This window comes from Sebastes umbrosus, chromosome 3 (genome assembly GCF_015220745.1).
Source record: "Sebastes umbrosus isolate fSebUmb1 chromosome 3, fSebUmb1.pri, whole genome shotgun sequence".
NCBI lineage: Eukaryota > Metazoa > Chordata > Actinopteri > Perciformes > Sebastidae > Sebastes > Sebastes umbrosus.
Window position 1 is genome coordinate 39,474,094 of NC_051271.1, and position 15,320 is coordinate 39,489,413.

Consider the following 15,320-nt stretch of genomic DNA (forward strand, 5'->3'; position numbering starts at 1 on the left):
CTCCTGACGGTTGTATTCAATGAATAAAGTGTAAAATAGCCAATATGTCTTGTTTGTTCCTTGTTACTGATAGAGAGTTCAATCATCCAATCCACCAAACAACTCAAAACAAGAGTCAATTCCAACAGGAGAATACACTGTTTAGCATCGGCAAAGAATTTTGGCAAATTTTTCTTGGGCGCTACCCACATAATCAGCTGTGCTGCTCATCCCACAAATGCATGATCCTAACAAGTTGGACATCATTGTGAAGGTAAATAAACAGGCTTTCCAACGATGTAAAATACAATGCCAATTAGCATTGTAACAACAGAGAAATAATCAACCAAACACAAATTTCCAAACTTTTTTTTCCAAGTTTATGTTCAGGTAGGGTAGGACAACCAAATTCTGTATAAGTCATACCCTTAACGGGATAGTTTGGGTGTTTTGAAGTGGGGTTGTATGAGCTACTTATCCATAGTCAGTGTATTACCTACAGTAGGAGATGGTCGGCACGCCCCCAGCTTGGAGAAACAGACAGGGTACCAGCACGGAAGATAGGTTCCTGTTTTTGTCGATGGAGTCAGGCTGCTTTGAAGAGAGATCATTTTTACTTTTAGTTCCCTGTCCCAAAGGACTATGTCTGTTATCTGTCTGATGGCAAGATAACACGGTGTTTTGCTGCTGCCCCCGTCCACAGCAGGGTATTGCTTTGCTACCGTGCCGGTGCTCCTGCCTGTTTTTCTAAAGAGGGGGCATGCCGACCACCATCTACTGTAGGTAATACACATAGACTGTATATAAGAAGTGGACGTAGCCACCGTGACATCACCCATTCATTTGTGGACTGCCGTTTTGAAACCTTCGGTATTTTGGCCGTTGCCATCTTGGTTATTTGCAACCAGAAGTGACACGAGAGGGTGGAATACAACCGAACACTGAATTGAACATTGAAGACATTTTTAGGCGACCAAAATGTTACAATTAACTTTCATGAAGTGGAAAACACACTGTGAAAGGGTTACACGGACAACTCCCAGACCGGACAACGTCGAGGTAGCGACCTGTCAATCACAAGGTAGCCCCGCCCTGAAGCATCCCCTGCTTTATGGTCTATTTGACTCTAAATGGGACCATCATTTACTAAATGAACATCATGCTGTGTTGAAGAAGACTTGAAACTAGTGATTGAGATCATAAACTCATGTTTACAATGTTTACTGAGGTAATAAATCAAAGTGAGAAGTAGGCTCATTTTCTCAGAGACCTTCTATACAATCAGATATCTTTTATCAACCAGAGGAGTCGCCCCCTGCTGGCTGTTAGAGAGAATGCATGTTTAAAGGCTTCTCAGACCAGTCAGAGTTGCCCACTGGTAATATACTGACTATGGATAAGTACCTCATACAACCCCACTTCAAACACCCGGACTATCCCTTTAAGGCTGCATTGATAGATGTTTTGGCCACTCCATGGCACCAGAACAATAAGACAACAACAATGCAGTAGTGTTGTAGTCAAGACCACCCAAACCGAGACCAAGTCATGACCAAGACCAGAGTGTATCGAGACCGAGACAAGTCCAGGACTGAGGGGTTTGAGACCAAGTTAAGACCAGGGGCAGGGCGAGACCGAGTCGAGACTAAGACCAGACCAGTGCGAGTCCCACATCGCATGACACGCTTGCTATAAAATGTGGATCATGCAAACCAGAGGCACCCCTCAAATTGATCTGAAAGATCCACATTAAAAAAAACACCCACAGAAACCAATAAAGATTCCTCTTTGTTCATCTCTTTTATTGGGAGGGGTGACAAACTGTTAACCGTAAAACACATTTTTAAATTAGACATGAGTCATGTTATTGGTTGCATTTGAAGCATAAAGTTTACATCCAATCACAGTAATGATAGTAACAAATAAATCAGACAATGCACAGGTAACTCAGTGATATCCCTGCAGTTGTTTTCTTGAAATAAAATTCAGAGTCTTTCTTTATCTGAGACCGAGACAAGACCAAGTAAAAATGTGGTCAATTCCGAGGACGAGACCTTCAAAAAGTGGTCTGGAGACCGGTCTCAAGACCACTCAAGTTTCTCTAGAGAGACGAGTTTCTCAAATATGAGAAATTTACCAAGTCATCACCAACCATCATCACAAGTTAAAAACGGTTATTAATGACATTGAATAATGAAGGGTTAAAGTTTAAATGAAATTAAAAAAAGTCCCCATGATCATTTATTTGTTTGTTTATTTATTTAAGGTTAAAGGAATACATACACATACTTGTAAAGGGACATACAGACAGCAGCAACAACATATAGAAAAAAAAAAAAAAAAAAAAGAAGAGCTACCCGTTGTAATAGTGCAATGTCAATGGATTCATATTCAAATACATACAACCAACCTCATATATAGATACATATACATACAGTATATACATATGTCTATATCTACACACGCATCCATATACATATCCACTTAGACACATTCGCTTACACAATTATCTATTCTATTAGACAGACAAAAAGGATATATTTACATCCCTTTATTTGACCTTAATCAAAATTATTCATTTATTAATTTTTTGTTTAACTCCAATCTTACCCTGACTCAAAGTATCCCACCCACGCTCAAAAATGATATTCTGTTCTTTATTTCTATTAACATCTTTCCAAGAACCCACTGAAGGAACTGGCCTTCTACCTCCAAGAGGTCAAGGCCCAGTTACGTGTTGGTTAATCTTGTGTGACAAAGAGATTTTCCAAACAGACGGGGTTAAAGCATAATAATACAATTTATTCCGAACAATTAATGTTGCATAAGTAAAATAAAAGAGTTTACAGATATCTGGATCCAACCTACACGTCCCTGACAACATACAGTGCATGGGTCAGTTCGTGAAGTCTGAACCCCGAGCTCTCCCTGATCCAGTCTTTTATGGTTTACACAATATCAATAGTCATGAGGTGTGACGCGTGATGCCTCTGCTGCATTCCTCCTTCTCGTTATCACACTTCTGGCTCCGTCCTCATGACCTTGGAACATAAAACATCATCTGCCACACTCCCCTCTTTTCTCACCCTTGACTCTATTCATAAAACATCCAATAGTGAGGCCTTTGTATGCATTTTTAGAGTATAATAAATCCAACAGATATTTTAGAGTATAATAAATCCAACAGACCCTCTTTTGAACTTAACTAAGTTCACCTACAGATAATGTTACATACAGATATATTTATTATACGCATAGATAATGTTACGTACAGATGTTTTAATTATAAGCATCATCATGTTACGTACAGATGTTTTAATTATAAGCATCTTCACACAACCTCTTCAGGATCAACATCTTCACTATCCCCCACCATTTCCAGGAGACCCTGTCTCTCCGCTTGGAACATGGCCATCTGATAAGGAGGAGGTGCATCCGGATGCTTTCGTTGCACAGCTGAATGATCACACGCTCAGTGAGGTGGCGAATGCATGGAATACAACACAACCACATAGTACTAAGCATCCACACACAGCAAGGATTGAGGAGAATAGAGATACCACCATGGACTTCCATTTCCCAAAGGTACGGTCTAACCAGGTCGTTAATGGGGCTGTTGATACCTGAGTCATCGGTGCATGGATTCAGACAGCGTCCGGAGCCCCTCTAGCGCTTTAGTACAGTCCAGTCCGGCGCTGTATTGTTAGGGATGAAAATACAACATGAGTCTTGGAACATTGAGCATACACCGCCTTTCTCTGCCAGCAGCATATCTAATGCCATTCTATTTTGGATCACCATCAGTGACGTAGGAGCCATTTGTTCAGCTAGTCCGGCAATTGCATCACGATAGATTAGTCAAACGGAGAACATTATAGTGGATGTAGTTAATGCGGTCAACATTTTTGTTAGGAGTGATAGGGATCAGAGCGCTCATTATAGGTATGTTTTCAAAACCTGCAGCTATTTGGTCAGCTAGTTATATTCATTAGGGGAGCTACCTCACTACATCATTCTTTATAATCTTGGTTTAGCCTTCCCCCCCTTGTAGCCCACACCTTCCACCCTGCTTCTGAGTGAAAGCATTGTCTATTGTTAAAGAGTTACTTGTGATTAGCCATTTTTAGCAGAGTGCAGAGGCGAGGATGATAAGTAATGTATCTAAACTAGTACAGTCCTGTGCTTTCCCAGGTTATTCAGATTTATCTGAGTACACAAACTCTACACAAGGGTCATGGTATTTTCTCTCACATTCCCTAAAACATTTAAAATACATGACAAATCACATGAAGAAAGTTTGTACAGAAGAACGAGGACAAGAGAGGTCAAACACAAATGCTACAGCAAACGCTACTAGCAGTTTGCCGTACTGCATGATGCTTCTAGTTTGTTTTCCTGCGCGCAACTGAAAAACTTTATCTGGGTGATCCTATTTTATACTGGTTGGGAAAGGGAAGTGAAATTTCTCTCTGGTGGATTCTCCCCACCCTGGTTCTCTTTTTTATCTATTTTATCTATTTTTGTCTATTTTTGTCTATTTTAGCATTTATTCTAAGCAACAATTTTTAATACAATGTGATATATAAGTTTTTCAAAAACCACCTAGATGAGTCCACCTAAACAACCAGTTATGCCTGATTAACTGTAAATACAGGCAAGACCTTGTAACCTTCTTTCCCTTATGTGTATCTCATCACAGTCACAGTTTATACAGTATATGAAAAATAAAAAATTATACGTGACCCTCTTTTCACGTAGACTGGGCTCCTTGTGGGGCTGCCTCCTCTGCTTCAGGTCCTGTCCTGCTGCTGGAGCACTGTGTTAGGTGCAACCAGTTGAGTCATTTTCCTGCAAGCTGCACAGCTGTTGCAGTTCTGGCCAGAACCTTGTGTGGACCTGTCCAACGTGGCTCCGACCACTTCCTCTTTAACACCTTCAACCAAAGGTGTTCCGGGGGTCCGGAGTCAGGTCCTGGAACGTCCTCTGTGACAGGGGGTGACAGGTTTGTCACCTGTATAGGAGAGAGCTGACACAAGAGCATTAGCCTTCAAATAGTATGGTCTGTAACCGAGGTCAGGAAGGGGAGAGGGGTTTTGGGACGGCCCTGGGAAAGGTCGGCCACACGTAAGCTCAAATGGTGTGAGTCCTGTGATTGTGGATCATACACAGTGCCAAATTTGTGTTTTAGTCCCAGAGCCTTTTCAACAGATTGCAGGTCTTTATTTTTGAAATGTGAACCATTATCTGACCTGATCAATTTAGGAAACCCATGTTTCGGAATGTACTCATTCACCAGACATTTAATGACTGATTTTGCGTCCTCTTTTCCCGTAGGGTAGGCCTCAACCCAACGTGAAAATGCGTCCACAATTACTAGGAGGAATCTTTTCCCCCCAGCCCTTACTCCCATATCTGTAAAATCAATAAAGATTTCCTGTCCCGGGGCAGTGGGAGAAGGATGTTTTCCTGCCCTAGGAGTGATGGTCGGTCTGATGTTACATGTACTACATACGTCACACTTATTCAAGAGTCAGTTATAGTAGCATGTTTCCGGGAATCCACCAGTGGCGGAGATCTCGTAACATCTGTTTGTGGCTTTTTATGGTCAAGTCCATGAGTCTGAGTCAATATTGAGGACATCCAACAGGGGGGCATAACTATTTGATCTCCGTTATACCATATACCATCAAACTGTTTCTATAGCTCCCTTATCTTCCCAGATGGTTCGTTCTGCTGCTGTGGCAGATTCCTGAGCTTGTATGATGGAGAAATCAGTTATCTCAGAACGAGATCTGCTGTGGTCATGACCATCATAGTAGGTAAATACCCTGCCGCCTTTTAGCGGCTGCATCAAGCTGCTTCGTTTCCTATACTCTCTAAATCAGTGCCCTGACTGTGTCCTTTCACTTGATCACAGCTACCCTCTGTGGTAACTGGATTGCTTCCAACAACTCTTTCATCAACTCCTCATGAGCCATAGGTTTATTCTGACTAGTCTTAAAACCCGCTTGCACCCAGCCAGACATATCTCTGTGAATTGCATTGCACACATACGCAGAGTCTGTGAAAATATTCACTGCCTTCCCTTCCGCTAACCGCAGAGCACAAACTACAGCCGTAAGTTCTGCTGCTGAGCAGATTGTTTCCCATCAAGAGGTAACACATTATATGTCAGCCTTTGGCCTTCATATGTAAATGAGAAAATGTCCTGTAAATGATCTGCTAAGGGCAGGCAAAAGAAGGCGTTAGCCAAATCTATACATGTGAAAGATGTATGGGCTGGGGTGAGCATCGAGAGAGCAGAGTGGGGGTTCGGTACTGGTGTAACAGGAGTCAAAACCAGGTCATTGATGGCTCTTAAATCATGAGCCATTCTGTATGAGCCGGAGGGTTTGATTACTGGCAAAATGGGAGTGTTCCACTGAGAGTAAGATTTTCTTAATACTCCCGCCTTTATCAGTCCTTCAATCGTAGGGAGAGATACCCTGGGCTGCTTCCACTTTATGCTTATACTGAGGTCTCCAGATAGGGCAGTAAGTCTTCATCTCGAAAGTTACCGGTTCCATGCTGCACCTGCCAACATCAAAGGGGCCCGTAGACCACAGTGAGGAAGGGAGAGCTGCCAACATGGAAGTTGGCTCCTTCACCATCTAACATCTCCCTACCGTGGTGGCGTGTTAGTAACTCATGTTTGCAAAGACCTGACACTGCATTGTAAAAGAGAGTCTATATATGTTAGAGGATGGTGAGATTGAAACCCCAAAAGGGAAGTGGGAACCCAGTCTGTCAGAGCGACTGCTGCTTTAAACCATGGGGCCTAAGTCTTTAGCCTGATGTTTTGGAGCTATGGCTAGGGACACATGGGGAACAGCTTCTTCTGACATGCGATACCATTGTTCTTGTGCTGGGGTTAGTTTTACTGCGGCTGCTACTCCTGCTGGTGCTATATAAACATCTCTTACCCCTATCCCCCAGGTTGTATCTAACAGGTTCTGTTGGAACTCATCTTGATACGTAAGATCATTATTTCTGTCATAATTCAGAGTGCAGTGGGGAGGATCGGGAACAGGGAGGTAAGGGTGTAGAGCCCTAATCCATGGTTGCCACATGTTGTAAAAGTCAATCAGAGGGTTTCGGTCGGCTAGCAGGGCCCAATATATGTCCGCACAGGGTGGTGGGGCATCAGGTGAGGTATCAGGACTCAACATGCACATGCGATCAGCACTGGAGGGCGAGGAGCACACCATTTCTTCTCCTCCGGGGAAACTCACTATCACAGCTTCTGGTGAACAATGTACAGAAGCCCCCAGTGCTGCCAAAACATCTCTTCCCAGGAGATCACGTGGACAATCAGGTGCATACAAAAAGGGGTGCTCCATCACCTGTCTCCCAAGCCGGACAGGAAGGGGAACAGTAAAAGGCAGTCTTTGTTCAGTGCCGGAAAATCCCAAAACGGAAACATAGTGAGAGGAAAGGGAACACATAGGTTCAGCTAAGGTGGAGTAACGTGCTCCCGTATCCACCATGAACCATCTTCGCTTTCCGTTCACTGTCAACTGGAGACAGGGCTCTGCCAGCCCCTACCCCTCCATCTCCGTCGGGCACCCCTATGGGAACATTCCTGGTGTATATGGACCAGGTGGAGGTCCCTGCGCAGAGTACCCCGCTGTATGCCTGCATTGGAGCTAGCTGTTGGTTTGGTGGAGTCTGTATTGTTGGCTGATATGACTGCTGTGGAGGCCCTCTCATCTGCTGTTGTTGTTTCTGAGGACAGTCACGTGCCCAGTGATCCGGGCTTTCGCAGATGTAACAACTGCCTCCTCTTGGTTGGGCATACCCCCTCCCCCTGCCTCCTCCTCTCCCTCTGCCTCTATTCCGGCCTTCATGATAAGGGGGCTGCTGATATGGGGCAGCTTGGTAAGGAACATGATACTGGGGTTGATACATAGCCTGTGACTGGCCCTGCAGTGGATAAGGATTCTGTGGCGGGGCTGGAGCTGGTGCTACATTTTGAGCCATCTGGGTATCTTTTTCTTTCCCTCCCTTTTTTTTATCTGTCGCACGAGTCCGTGCGTCTGCCAACTGTAATTTAGTCAACTGAGCTACCATCTCTTTTAATGACTCATTTTCCTCTTCCTCCTCCTTGGTTTCTGCATCCTGATGATGACAGAAATGTGTTTCCCATCTTGATGATTTTGCCCCTGCCATATCTGGATTCTCTTCCATCTTTCTCTTAACTCCTTCCGGAGCATGTTTTAACAGAGCTATTCTGAACAGAGGCTGCTGTGATTCTTTATCTGGGTTCACCCCCGTAGCCCCCGCCCACTCTGTCTTTGCTCTTTCTATGAACGTGCGTCCACTCTCCCCGTTCTTAATCTTAAACACCAAGCTGTGGAGCTTGCCCGCTGGTATGGGATACTTTTGTCTAATAGCATTACCGAAGGAGGTAGCGTAGGGGTTAAAGTTCCAAAGTACCACCTAACACTTGAAACAATGGTGCCATAACTTCGTTTGTATAATCACTGTCCTGTGGGGTTGGTACCGGACTAGGGGTAGGAGGAGGATAAGGAGGGGGGTTGGGATGTGGGCCAGGTGGGTACTGCTGATGGAGGGACATGTAATGTGGCGGCTGGCTAGTATGTGGGTTTGGTGGTGGGGGTGCGCTAGGACTGGGTGAGGGTTTCACTAGTGGTTTTGCTTCAGCGGTTTTTGCGTGGGTGGCTTTCGTCTGGCTGCCTAAGGCTGATAGTGCAGCCATCTGTATCACATTATATTTTACCAATTTACTTGCCAACTCGTCTTCTTTCTTCCTCAATTTCCTCCTTACAAACATATGTCCCTTTTCTTTGTCTTGTCTTGCTTGCAGCAGCTTTCTATGAACCACCTGTATTAATGCTCTCATCACTGGCATGAATTTGGCTTCACTTCCCGTGGCTGGAAAATGCCCTTCCTTCACTGTCATGTTATACCACTCATCTAGGTCTTGAGTCTCTTTATTTCTAGTCTTGGATCAAATGTACAGATTACATTGGTCTTAACTTTAGCCCATTGCTGTCCAAATGATAAACGGGGAGGCCCACAGCCACCCCGTTCCTCACAGTCTTTGTCACATTCTCCGTCCATTCTGTCCAGTACTATTTCACACAGGTTTATTCAGTTTATGACAGTAACTAGATTCAGAGTAAATGGGTCGCTATGCCCCTCGCTGTGATCCTACCAACATAAGCTTCTACTGGACACTTTGATGTTCCAGCGATGTTGGCCCAGTATCAACAGTAAGTTTTAATTTTCCTCTGAATACTAGTTATTAATGTACACTCATACAGTTTTTATTACTAAACGGGCAGCTTTCCTCCTCTTAGTCTTTACCAAAAGGGCAGCTTGCTCCCCTAAATTAATTCAGCTTTCCTCCTTTTAGCTCTACTAAAAGGGCAGCTTTAATTCAGCTTTCCTCCTTTTAGCTTTACTAAAAGGGCAGCTTTAATTCAGCTTTCCTCCTTTTAGCTTTACTAAAAGGGCAGCTTTAATTCAGCTTTCCTCCTTTTAGCTTTACTAAAAGGGCAGCTTTAATTCAGCTTTCCTCCTTTTGGATTTACCAAAAGGGCAGCTTTAATTCAGCTTTCCTCCTTTTAGCTTTACTAAAAGGGCAGCTTTAATTCAGCTTTCCTCCTCTTGGATTTACCAAAAGGGCAGCTTTAATTCAGCTTTCCTCCTCTTGGATTTACCAAAAGGGCAGCTTTAATTCAGCTTTCCTCCTCTTGGATTTACCAAAAGGGCAGCTTTAATTCAGCTTTCCTCCTCTTGGATTTACCAAAAGGGCAGCTTTAATTGAGAAAGTCTTTACTTCTGCAACATTTATCACTACAAAGGAGATTCAGCACAACAAGAGAGATAATTTAGAGTAAGCCAATATGCAGAGTTCGATAAAACAGGTTCTGCTCACCTTTAAGATTTCAGGGATCCCTTTCTCTCTCTCGCCGGTCTGTCCGTCCTTTGGACACGCTTCTCAATGCCGAAGATCACGTCGGGGTCACCAATTGAAGGAACTGGCCTTCTACCTCCAAGAGGTCAAGGCCCAGTTACGTGTTGGTTAATCTTGTGTGACAAAGAGATTTTCCAAACAGACGGGTTAAAGCATAATAATACAATTTATTCCGAACAATTAATGTTGCATAAGTAAAATAAAAGAGTTTACAGATATCTGGATCCAACCTACACGTCCCTGACAACATACAGTGCATGGGTCAGTTCGTGAAGTCTGAACCCCGAGCTCTCCCTGATCCAGTCTTTTATGGTTTACACAATATCAATAGTCATGAGGTGTGACGCGTGATGCCTCTGCTGCATTCCTCCTTCCTCGTTATCACCTTCTGGCTCCGTCCTCATGACCTTGGAACATAAAACATCATCTGCCACACTCCCCTCTTTTCTCACCCTTGACTCTATTCATAAAACATCCAATAGTGAGGCCTTTGTATGCATTTTTAGAGTATAATAAATCCAACAGATATTTTAGAGTATAATAAATCCAACACCACTGATGTTTCAAAAACATTTTGAAACGTTCAGTGTTTAATTGCTGTCTTTTTATAGCTTTATATATATATATATATATATATATATATATATATATATATGCTTTCCCCATCATCATAATGATGATGTTGTTCAGGTAGTTTCCTTCTTCATCATCCCTTAAATCACCAAACATAATAGGGAAAGGACAACTATAAAAATTTGATTTGCAAACTGAGATCCACTTTTCAACTTTAATCCAAAATAATGCAACTTCCTTACAATACCAAAATAAATGAATGTCTGACTCCTCTTCCTCCTCACACAATCTACAGAAGTCACATTGTTGGATGCCCTATTTTTTTTAGCATTCTCTTAGTAGGCAAGAAATTGTAGATTAGTTGTAGTTGTAAAATTCTAATGGAGACATCAGAAGAAGTAAATACATGCACATACTTTCCTCCATGGGATACATTTATCTAACAAATCTTCCCATTTAGACTGAATAGCTACTGGTGCAGCAGACATGTTTTTGAGACTTGCATGTATAGCTGATATATTTTCTTGTTTATTTTCATCTTATTCATCCATGCTGTGTCCTTAATGTAGGGACAACATGCCATTTGTTTTGTACATAATGATAGCTTCCTTTTTCAGATCTGAGGTATAGCTGCACAGAGTTGATTAAATGTAAAAAGGACACAAACATTACCGTATACTATTCATAGTAGTCCCCATGATAATAATAACAGCTTTTGTGGTTATTGCGGTACGTGTTTTTTCTGCTCTATATGTTACTGTCAAGTAATCAAAAATGTGTCCTGGACTTACTTTAGCATGATATTTTTCTTCTTCTTTGGTATTCATTTCATTCTAATTGCAATCATCGCCTCATTTTCAATGTTAACTTCTTGTAATATCATGAGAAGTGATTCTATCTAACATCCTGGAGTGAACTTCAATGTTCTGCCACAACATGGATCAATATGCCACCAACACACACTGACAACTGTTGATGGAAGGTATTAAGAACTTGCTGAATATGATTGATGCCATGGCGCCCTCTAGTGGTGAATAGTAGGGAAATCTCTTTTCTCCCTGATGCTTGGCAATTGTTCTATTAGCTCTTTGGTTGTTGTTTCGGCTCCGGCCGTATATTGAAATGTATTTGTATTTGTGTCAGAGTGAGTGTCTCTCCATCTTGTGAGGATCTTTGTGTGACTGTGTTCTGTGTGAGAGTGAATGTCTTTGTGTGGTGAGGATCTTTGATTTCCTATTTAGGTGCTCGATCTTTGATTGGCTGGAGGTGTGGGTTCGGTCTGGGTTGTGTCGGCTGCTGATTGGTCCCTCCATCATCTGGGCAGTTTAAACTGCTCTGGTGCCCAACAGTCTGACAGCAGTCTGACAGCAGTCATGTGACAGCTAACTGACAGCAGCCTCATTCTGGCCTCGACCTCCAAAGCTTTGCGGTTAAACTTGTTACTTAGTGTGGATTTAACAGCCTTATTGCTCTAGTAGTTTCTGTGAGATTGTATGACTTGTAGGAGTCTTTTTCTTTGTTTCAAAACTAGTAAATTGTTTGGTAGGGTGAAGTGCCGTTTTTCTTTTATTAACTTTTTCTCCTGTGTATCTGCTGTATCCTAGGGAGCCAGATTTAGTAACTGTACTTTTGTTTGTTTGATTAGTTTGTTTAAGGTTAGTCAGGGTGTTCAAAAGATAGATTTAGTTTGTTGTTTTGGCCTTAGTTCACCCTGAGTTAGATTGTTTCATTGTAATGTTTGTTAAATTGAGTTTAGTAATACATTTTTATTACTTAACTCAAAATCTAGTCCTGAGATTGTGGTTTGGGGACCGGGGAGGGAATATCCTTTATATTTTTATGTTGCGCTCCGACCCCCCCTAGACAGGGGCGTAACAGTTGTTTTAACTGCGTACTATTCTAATGCAGGATGAGGCTGCTTGTCATATACCCCTTAAAATCAAGAAGGGCTCATGACCCCCTGTGAAGCTCTGGTGACCCCTAGTGGGGTTGGGAGCCAGTGCTGTACATAATGGTATATATATATTTCTATTTTTGTACTTTATTTAACCCTTATTTTATTTTCCTCTTCTGCTTTTCTGCCTGCAAGAATCCCAGTGTGCCAATGGGAAATAAAGTCACTTGAACAGAAGTTGAGAAAGAAGCACTTGTGTTACTGTGAGGAACAAACACTACAAACATGATGTTACTGGTGACGGTGAGAGCAGTTATTTTCTGCTTATCAAATCTCTTTGCAGCTGTTATATCATCACACACAAGAAAAACACACCAACAAACATAGTAAGGATACAGTACGTGACATTATGCCTTTATTGATATTAAACAATATTTACAGCTAATTTAGCAGTCACAGATTGGAGGATGTACTTGGCAGAGATGAAAAAAAAGGGGTGGATAAGAGATGGGAGTGAGAACAGAGCGGGTGTGTTAAGAAAAGAAGGTGATAATCCACTAATCCACTGGCACCGGCAGGTCCTGGTGGTTGTTGACCTCTGGACGGTGGTGATTGATCTCAGGTTGTTCACTGTTGAGCTCAGCGTACTCTACTGAACCCTGCTGACACACAAAGCAGAGCCATTAAACACTGCCACGTCTGATTCCTTTATCACCCTGATCCGTAAACACTGGCACACCTATACAGAGCAGTTAAGACTAAAGCACACATTGTACTAATTAAAACAAACACAGGCTTCGGTTATAAAATCCCTTTTTGCTAATCCTCATTTTTACTGGAGCAAAACCTAATAACACACTCCCGGAGGATGCTCTGTTCTCCCATAATACAAACTCAAATTGTCTACTGAACATCAGTTTCCTGAGGAGCAGACAAACCATAATAAGACTACTGTCAGGCCAAACCGCATAATCTGCCATCAAGAAGATACACTGATGAAAGAATCCACCGTTTTTAGCTCATGATGTCACATCCTAAGCTTATTATTTCACATTCCTCTAACACCATGTAGGGGCAAACAGTGCACTAAGGAGGAGCAGTGCTGATTAAGGCGTGCTGGGGGACAGTACGCTGGCTGCGATGGGCTTCGAGGTAATTTGACTGGGCCACAGCGCTGATCTGATCGGCCGATAGGGAAGGAAGCCCCAGCCCAAAATGCCTTTGTTCTTGTCTGGAAACTTTGACGGCCGTTTCCATCTCTGACTGCAAAGGAACCCTGTGACCAGGAGGCGGCGGGGACACGTGGACAGTTTTAGTCATTTAGTATACAAGTAACATACATGAGTAATGCTACTGTATAAAACTCCTTATTTAAGTCATTGTGCAAGTTAATGGGGAACAATTGTGTCACAACTTTACATGTTTGGTCAAAAGGCTTCTCATATTGTGGACCATTTCCTCTGAATAACACAAATCCAAAAATGTAACTTGTGACAAGAGAAAGTGTTAAGATTGAACCAGTGAAGCATTTCCTGTAGAAAATGCATGTGTGCGATTGCAAATTTTTTTTTTTTCATGAGTTTACAATTATGTAAAAACTCATTGACCTTAAAGGAAAACTTCACCAACAGAATGACCATTTTAAAATAGCCAACAATGCACACGGATTAACTGTGAATAATATACCGTGATGCTTTAAAGCCTAATATGAAAGTGTTTTATAGCCTCCATTCACTTCCATTACATCTATAACTCAGCTAATACATTAAAGGAGTACTTCACCAACAAAATATCTGGTTCACTGATTAACTGTGATTGGGTTCAAATAACACTGGAAGAGGTGTAACTTAAGGACGGAAGTTACGTGATAAAAGCTACTTACTTAGCTTTAGGAATTTGGGCTAAAAATACTCTGGAAGTGCTGTAAGTTAAGCACAGAAATTATGTGACAAATAAATCAACATTGACTTGTTTTTTCGCCACTCTGTACGTCCCGGTTCACAATTACGTGGTTTACATACAAATTGATTTTGTGTTGACCGTCATGAAAAGAATTTGCAATTCGTGTCAATGTACACGAAACAATACATTCAATTTCATGACAATTTTATGAACTGCTGTGCGACTGGGCTGATTCGACATATGAATTGTTTTAACAGCATTACACTGTAGGAGGAGATGCAAATCAAGTATCTTGAAAAAAACCTGTTTATTAGGGACATCAAATTAAATATGTCAACTTGTGAATTTTTTTTTCTGAAAATGCAGAAAACTGCTTATAATTACGCATATACTATATTATGAAAATGTTTTTGTGTAAATGGTTTTTAAGTTACAGGAAAGCAAAAAAAAGGCACAGAAGTCTAATGCTAATAAGGAGCAAGAAGATCATGAGTGTGATTGTGCAGATAATTACTCACATAGTCATGAAGGTCAGCAGCACCTAAAGGAAAAAGCATCACAGGTTAAACGTGTGTTGTATCCTGCTCCCTCACTGGCTCACCTCACACTTATTCATTAGTCATCTGACAGTTATGACGACGTGGCGGAGCTCGCTGACTCACTTGTTCTTCCTCTGCAGAGGCCTGTGTTTCAGTCATTAACTTCTGTCCCTGGTGCCTGAATAAATATTCAGAATATTTCCTCTTACTCTTACAGATGCTTCTCTCAACTCAGGATTCTTTTGTCACTGTTGAACAGGAAACATTAGGACTCCGATGGACTGCTTGATAGACACATCCAGTGTCCGGCTGCTGTTTTAATAACAGGAAGTTCCTGCCAGCAGTAACAGGATGTGGTCACAGTTCTGTAGCTGGCCTGGGTAAACTGTCTATCCAAATACCTGGCTCTCTATGTGCCAGGTATGTATGTTCCACACTACTACTTTGTGGG

At 42.1% G+C, this 15,320-nt stretch overlaps 1 protein-coding gene across 2 annotated transcripts in view; it reads right to left on the minus strand.

The window, feature by feature from the left end:
• Positions 1-12,814: 12,814 nt before the first annotated feature.
• The window catches only part of si:dkey-237i9.8 (platelet endothelial cell adhesion molecule), a 34,179-nt gene continuing 31,673 nt past the window's right edge, over positions 12,815-15,320 (minus strand). For both annotated transcript variants that reach the window (XM_037765049.1, XM_037765050.1), the window contains 2 exons: positions 14,849-14,871; positions 12,815-13,087 (listed from right to left, as the gene is read on the minus strand). In XM_037765049.1, the coding sequence (XP_037620977.1) occupies positions 12,986-13,087; positions 14,849-14,871 (125 nt within the window). In that variant the 3' untranslated portion in view covers positions 12,815-12,985. The remainder of the gene's footprint in view (positions 13,088-14,848; positions 14,872-15,320) is intronic.